The following is a 7,916-nucleotide window of genomic DNA, read 5'->3' on the forward strand; positions in this document are numbered from 1 at the left end:
CCGATGGCATGGCCACCTCCAAACATCTGTAAAATAGAAGTCGCCTCACAGTGCGGTTCAGCCAGAGCAGATAGGCTCCTGTTCCACCGGTGAACAACAGGTGGCGCTGCTGCCCCGCTCCGTCCAAAACACATGTACCGGTGTTTGAATTCCCATCGTATAGCGCGTCCAGATAGTGGACTATCTGCAACCTGTGGCGAGTCTTCGCTCTGCCACACGACAGGGAGGCTTATTGGAATCACTGATGGTCCCAACATCAGCTCCACAGCTGCTGCTTCTCAACTCGCACAGCAAAGAGATTTACAGTACGCTCAGTTCACGTTCGCCCAAAATATGGGTTAGGGTACTTTGGTTCAATGAACGCGTTCAGGCACAACACTGTCAAAAGCAAAGAGATTTACACCCATGAGTTTCCTTCCAGCTTCCGCTTTCATCACAACATTTTCAAGAGTTTTACGGTTGTGATGAATCCCCAGTATGTATTCAGCTACCAACTGAACCATCAACCAACCAGATGATGTCACCGTTTGGAGGACTGCGACATGGCGCCAAAAAATATTAAACAATGCTTTGTTTTTTTCTTATATTTCTGTTTTTCAGATCTATAATATAATTATAGATAATAGTAAAGGTAATAGTAATTTAATGGAATAAGTTAGTTTGGTTAAATTTAAACTTTGTGTCCTTTAGCTGAAATACGGAAGAATAAAATACGGGGACAAAAGCAAGAACCCTGATACCAAACGTCAGAGCTGACGGTGAGGAAGGAGGCTCTGGAATTCAAACAGGGCTCTAAACCTGAGCTCAGACTCACCAGCCAGGGGTGGGGAATGTCGGGAAGGGGCATCTGAGGAGGGGCCGGCATGCCGCTGTGGATCTCAGACTTGAAGGAAGGTTCTGCAAAGAAAAGTAATGAACTGGTCAGTAAATGGTCAGAACATCAGGCCCCGTTTTAACCGTACAGAGATACTAGTTTAAGATCAGCTTCCATGTCTCCTTTTCTCACCTTTTTCTGAAAGGACACGATTCAGGATGTTGGACAGGTGCACCTTCTTTTCCCGGACCCCGGCACTCAGGTATTCCCGATCCAGCAGGTCCAGGAACAGGCGAAGCTCTGTCACCAGCTCCTCCATGGCTGCAGAACGAACAGAACGCTGCTGTTAGTTTTCCTTTATGGCTTAAACATGAAGGCGAGTTAAATCCCAGCTGGACAACCAGTCACACCATGTCCACCATCTACAGCCCAGATCAGATCCTCAGGTAACCATCCTGCTCCTGCAGACTGAAGCAGGAGGCAACTGGTTTTCATAGTTTCTCCCATTAAAACCAGAGACATCCCGAAGTATCGTCTTTAAAAACCAGTATCAGCTTTTTATGACGTCACCACAGCAGCCAGGAAAGGCTTTGTTCAGCTAAGTTCATATTTATCACCGTTTTTTACATGAACTCTGAGGAGCTTCTGCTCTAGAACAATATGCCCACATCATGATGCTGCCATCACTCTGCTTCAGCACATCTTTGCTTGCTCGTCCTTTATGACTTGTCTTCTGTTTTGCCTGCAACTAAAGCTTCCTCTGGCCCATCGTCTATGAAAGGTCCGACTCAGGGACCGTGAGACGCTGCTCTGAGTTGGTCTGTAGTGAAACTTTGCACAAATGGGACAAACTGTGGAGAAGATCAGACGGCATGAAGCACTGGAAACAGTCCTTTAATAACATTCAGTGATTTCCAGAAATGGACCAACTGCTTAAGCATGAAGGTCCAGTGCTGTGAAAGTTTCCACAGACCAGAACAACAGCTGCTGGGCTTTGCTAGACTGGAAACCAGTAGCGCTCCATACATTCAGCAGGGTTAGCCTCACTGACAACGCGGTCCTCTGGATCCAACATGAGCTGGATGTAAACACCTGATTGGCCGGTGCTTCTAATGGGTCATTTCAAGTCACCTGACTCTGAAGAGAACGTTCAGCCAGACGGGTCATTATGATGACATCATAACAAAGTTCCCACAGCGGCAGTCTGGGAACAATCGAGCCGTTTCAGAGGCTGCAAGCAGCCATGAGAGCTCAGGAATGTGGAGAGGAGAGAGAGGCCGCTCAGAGCGCCGCCACATGACATGTGGTCAGCATGATGACAGACTGCAACTTCAGCGCGCAGCAGAGGAGCTCCACTCCCGCCAGGGTGCATGTGATGTATGCTAGGTTCATTATGTAAGCAGCGTCAGCATTTGGAGCGGACATCTTTGCTACAAGCAATGGAAAAGACCGACGCTTTTCTCAAGAATGTCTGAACACTGCAGCGCTAGAAAGAGCAGCTAAACCACCTGATTATTATCAGGAAAAGAAAGCAAGTCCAACCAGAAGGAGTGATTGGCAGACCGACCAATGAGGAGACACTTTCAACTGTCCTTTAAAAAAGGGTGAAAAAACAAACTGGTGGAAAAGTAAGGATGAAAATAAAGGATTTCTAAGTTAAAATCTAAACCTTTAGGCTGAGTCTTATAGAGTTAGATCATCATGAAGAAAACCAGGTCCTGTTCTGTCAGTCTAGGTCTATAATCATGTTCTAAACTTAGAAGACTTGAATATTTTATAGGAATTCAAGGAACAGCACTAAACCGGTTTAATAAAATAAATGGGAGTATTTAGGACAGCAGCTCTGCTGTGATATTTCAGCTTTATGGATAAATTCCCAGATTTATTTGGTCTAGACTTTGCTTCAGGAAGAGAATCATAACGTTTATTTTCCGTTTAGTCGTAGAGAAACTACTAATGTAACTTATTGGTATAGGAGTTACTGAAGCTAAGCTTTGGATGAGCTCAGCCCAGATCAGGGTCATAGTCGGAGTTTCTGCTGTGTGAACAAATAAGCTAATTATTTTACAATCAGAAAAAGTGAAACATGTCTGTAAAGTTCCTGTGTCGCCACCTGATGCTGCTTTGCTGCAAAAATACAGTCAAATGTCTTGTTTTTACACAAACTGCTGCCAACAAAGCAGATTTTGGTTTTCATGCAGCCTTAGTCACTTTCATGAAAGCCTGATTTCCCAGCATGCAAAGCGACTCTCCTTAGGGTCCATTTATTGCCTCAAACAGCTTCTTTTTTAACCCCTGCAGTACTTTCCCACAAATGGGTGGTGGAAATGCTGCACCTATGAGTTTATGGCTAACAGTCATTAACAGCTTTAAGCACGCGCTCCACAGACGCCTCAGAAAACAAAGTAACCCCCCCACCCCCCCAGTTAGGGCCTGGGGGCCTAAACAAAGACGAAACGTGCTGCACCATCACTTCCGAAAAATAAGAAACACTTCCTGCTCCTGAAAACATTTCCTTTCTTTGTTACTGCTGTAGGTGGACTTCTATTAAACTCATTTCTATACAGTAAACAATGCATCATGTGACAGAAAAGAATTGGTATAACTTACAGTCCAGTCCCAAAGCTGCTGCTCAGAGGGAGTGGCTGCGGCGGTGTGGTTGAGTGGCATTTTGCTGTCATTTCCACATTTCTAATCCAATCTATAGTCAATATGTTCCAAAGGTGCACAGGAATCCAGGCCAATATTTAGTGGGCGTGGCTTAATTTCTCTACAGCGCCCCCTAGAACCACCAACAACCATCCCTCAGCCATGCTTAGCCCTCATTTTTAAATGGGTCATTTTTACATTTAGATGTTTATTTTTTGCGGAATTTACAAATTTCTGCTTTTATTCTAAATCCAGACATGTTTGGGGCTCATTTAGAGAAATCTGACTCTTAACAGAAGATAAGGGGGGGTCAGGAACATGAAGTGATTGAAACTGGACCAATTATCCGGAGGCAGAATGACCCAGAATGATATTCTCCCGTAAATGGAGCCCATCCAGCCGTGCTGCACAGCGGAGCAGCAGCAACTTCTCTAAATGAACAGAGTGAACGGCAGGAGGCATGAAGCCATCAGCAGCAAATCTTTATTCCAGCTTGGAGGACCGACTAATGAGAAATTAACCAGCTACCATATCAGCATGAATCATTTGCTCATTTTTTACTGTAAAATGTTATAAAAGGTTTGATCTGATGACATCACTCAGCAGTCAACAGCAGGCCTGAGAACAACTGACACGTTTTCAACCAATGAGTTCCAGAAACTTCAAACAGAAGCAGAGTTTCTATCAGCAAGATGCAGGACGTTATCATCCGATATTTGATTTCCTGCTAATATCAGAGCAATATCTGATACTGATATCGGACCAGGACTCCCTAATTAGTAGAATAGATGAAGCCAGGTTTTAAAATTCCTCTGAAAGAAAACCGAACCAGAAAAACGTGATGCTGCCATCGCTGATTGTTGGATTGTCCTGAAAAGCTTAGCTTAGCGTGCAGCTCGGCTCTGCAGATCATGTTATCTTTTCCATCTGCCTAATGAGGAAAGCTCCTCCTAAAAGGCTTTTATCTTCTTCCGGTACAGAAAGAGACGCGTTTTTCTTTTTTTCCAGCTTCATTTGCAGACGTTTCCTTTCCGGTCATATTATGCTGTTGTGAAGCTGCAGGAAGCGAAGCTCTGTTAGCAAAGCAAAGCAGCTGCAACAGTTTTTAAATCCATTCTGACTCAAAGCAGAAGATGATGTGAAGATGAGATGATGATGTCACCAACGGCGTGTTTTACACAAAAAGGAACCTCTTGTATCTCTGCCAACATGTAAGAAGTCGTAGACCACCTGTATGTTGCTTTATGTCCAGAGAAATGTCTGATTTCAGTCTTTGTTTGCATGTTTTAAAATCCTCTAAAGATACTTTGAGTTGCTGGTTGTTCTACAGCAGATTATTTGGTTGCACTTATGATGTAATCAGAAGTAGAGATTCACAGACGAGCTGAGGAGGTCCTGAAGGAGGGAGTCGCTTCTTTCAGTAAGAGGAAAAAATGTGAGCTTAACTTCTGCAAACTGGTTTAAGTTTTAAACCAACTAAACAATGAAGCTGCACTGATCAAATGAGATATTGCTGATTTGAAATCAGATATTAGGATCTAATCCTCTTCATTGTTATTTCCTTATTTTTGCTGATAATAAATAAATAACAAGAAGTACTTTACATCTTTATTTGTAAAATTCTAAGTTAAGAAAAAAGAAAGGTTTCCATTTAAAATAAAATTCTGATCTTGGTGAAAGAAAATGAAGAAGTTTGGACCGAATGTTCAGACATTAGTTTCTGATGAAAGACGAGCGTCCCGCTTCGCCCCGATTCTCAGCACTATAATTATGAGGTTTGTTCCTTTCTCCTCCTTTCATTTCACTGAGCCGCCGAGCCAACATTACAGAGCGGCAACTGATTGCTATCAGGCAGCGCAGGTGGTTTCCCATAGAAGCAGATGTTTTCCACACCGCAAACACACAGATGTAAAAGCTTCTGAGGTAAAGAGGAAAGGAAAGGCAGCGACTGATCAACACTTTCAGGAGACAAACCTTGGAGATAGAAGGTAGTTCAGAGGCTTGATTGGTTAGAAGAATTATACTCCATGTTTTATCTCCTTTAAAAGGAGAATTAGAGAGCTGACACCAATGGAGACTAAAAAAGAAAAGGGTTAGGGTTAGAGGAAAAGCCTCATTGAAAAAAAAACATTTCATTTTAATAATGCTGGAAAAAATATTCCAGTTCATTGGGTCAATATTGAAGAACTCTGTCTATTGGGAAAGGAAAGTGCTGAAGAGTCAACAGATATTCAGCCGGCTTTAGATCTGGACTTTGACTAGGCCAGGATTCCTAGAGTTCAGGAGTCTGATGTGTTCTAGTTCCTGGTTCTACGCCTTCATCAGGTCTCTGAATCACCTACTTGGTCTGCAGTTCTCCAGAGTGATGACCTGATGCTCTGACTGAGGTGTGTTTAAGCAGAAAGATGCAGGTAATCAGACGTTAAGGCCCAGAACTCTGGTAACCTGGACACCATTTCTCTGCTGGGCTGTTTAGGGGGTTAATCCTCCCCCCTATCTACCCATAAACAATAGATTTAATGACACTAAATAGGGTGCACCATTACTAGGGCTGTAAATCACACCTATCATGGCCATTTCCTGACCCAATGATTCGATTATTTTCGATACTCAAGAATAAATAAACCACGCTACCATTCAATTAATTGGTTAATTTTTTTTTACCTTTCAGGCTAGACAATGTTTAAAATTTAAAATAAATCAATGAATGCTGTAATATCGTTATGCACTTTATTTGAGAAACAACAGCAAATAACAGAAGTAGAGAAGTTGTCCTCCACCTCATTCACTGAAAGATAATGATGCGTCTGTGTTTACATAAGTGTTTGTGTGCAAAGAGGATAGCGGCTAAAAGAAGCGAGCTAGGAGGGTAAAATAGGTTTAATGCCGCCGCAACCCTGGAGTCAGAATTACCTCCAGGAGCAAAAGGATAAAAATAGACCGAAGGAAGAAACAGAAAACATGAAACGATTCTCTTGCAGACACGTCGATGCATCGGATCGTCGGCTGTTGGATCGATAAAAGACGATAATTATTTACGCCCCTAACCATTACAGCGGTTAATTATGTAAATAAAACAAACCTAATTATTGCTTTCATCATGAAATCTATTTTTGCTACGTTAAAGTCAAACATGGCAATATTGGTTCAGGCATCTAAACCAGTGATCCCACACCTGAGTGGAGACCCCCCCCCCTAATAGATTAGGGGGCATTTTTGATGGATGGAGGTGAAACATTATTGGGAAGAAGCAGAACATCACTGGTTCCATTGACTCTTTAAACCCCTTTTTTCCAGACAGAGTAAATTTTACGTCCAGATAAAATTAAACCAACCAGCTGCATGAAGTCGGTTAAACTGAGCAGATCTGTTTAAACTAGAATGTTTTGGGTTCATTATTCTGTCATCATAGCCGTAGCACCTTCTGAGGGTTAGGGGGAAAAACTCTTTCAGGTTTTTATTTGCTAACACTCGATGCTGAAAAATCTTTTTTTTTTAATTATGTTTAATTTTTGATAATTTCTTGCCTTGAATTTAAACCTGATGAAAGAAAATTAGTGTCTCTGACATTTCATTAATTATTTTTAAGTACTATTAAAAAAGCAGTTTAGTCATTTAAATATGAACAGATGGTTAATAATAAGAACAATAAGGCTTTAATCTGCAGTGCAGAATATCGCATTAAAAATGAACCACTGACATCTGCAGGATTAGGCGCCTGTTGCCATGACGAAAACGGCCAAAGACACTGAACCTAAAACTTCAAATAGATGCAATAATAATAATAATAATAATAATAATAATAATAAACATATTCAAAATTGTGATTTCACAAGCACATTGTTAAATTTAAAAACAGCTTTTCTGGCAGGTTGTCAGATATTGCGACATTCGTCTAGAGTTATAACCATCGCTTCAGAAATGAGCGACACATCTTTTTAGAATAATTTATCAATCTCTTATATTCTTATGTCCTGTGAAATATGTGGAACAAACCTTTGCTTAGAATTTAAAAGTTAAACCGAACGACATGGGATTAAATTACCAAATTACAGGTCATGGAAAACAGATGAAACCAGCCTATAAATACATTAATCAGATTCAGGTGTGTCTTTGTGACGAGTTGAAAATCCACAGAACCTCTAGAAACTCACTGTCTGTGTGTTTGGGTTATTGAGAGAGGAAGGAAGATAAAAACACAGACAAAAAGAGAAAGATAGTAAATATGCTGGAACCCACTAATATCTGCATGAAAACTACTGATTAATGAAGGACGATGAAAGGTCCCTGGACCGATTTAGGAAACTTAACCCAACGATATAAAGAGAACAATGAACTGAGCTATGGAAGCACATGGTTCCTCAGGACCAAAGGCCAGACAGACTAGCAGAAGGGGCCGCTACTGCATCCCCTCTGGGGCCGCTACTGCACCCCCTCTGGGGCCGCTACTGCA

At 41.8% G+C, this 7,916-nt stretch overlaps 1 protein-coding gene across 2 annotated transcripts in view; it reads right to left on the minus strand.

Moving 5' to 3' along the window:
* Positions 1–7,916, minus strand: part of afap1 (actin filament associated protein 1) — a 70,515-nt gene that overhangs the window by 42,411 nt on the left and 20,188 nt on the right. For both annotated transcript variants that reach the window (XM_015400701.1, XM_015400700.1), the window contains exons 2-3: positions 1,007–1,135; positions 815–897 (exon numbers count right to left, since the gene is read on the minus strand). In XM_015400701.1, the coding sequence (XP_015256187.1) occupies positions 815–897; positions 1,007–1,135 (212 nt within the window). The remainder of the gene's footprint in view (positions 1–814; positions 898–1,006; positions 1,136–7,916) is intronic.

Source organism: Cyprinodon variegatus, unplaced genomic scaffold (assembly GCF_000732505.1).
Source record: "Cyprinodon variegatus isolate N-32 unplaced genomic scaffold, C_variegatus-1.0 Scaffold1134, whole genome shotgun sequence".
Classification (NCBI taxonomy): Eukaryota; Metazoa; Chordata; class Actinopteri; order Cyprinodontiformes; family Cyprinodontidae; genus Cyprinodon; species Cyprinodon variegatus.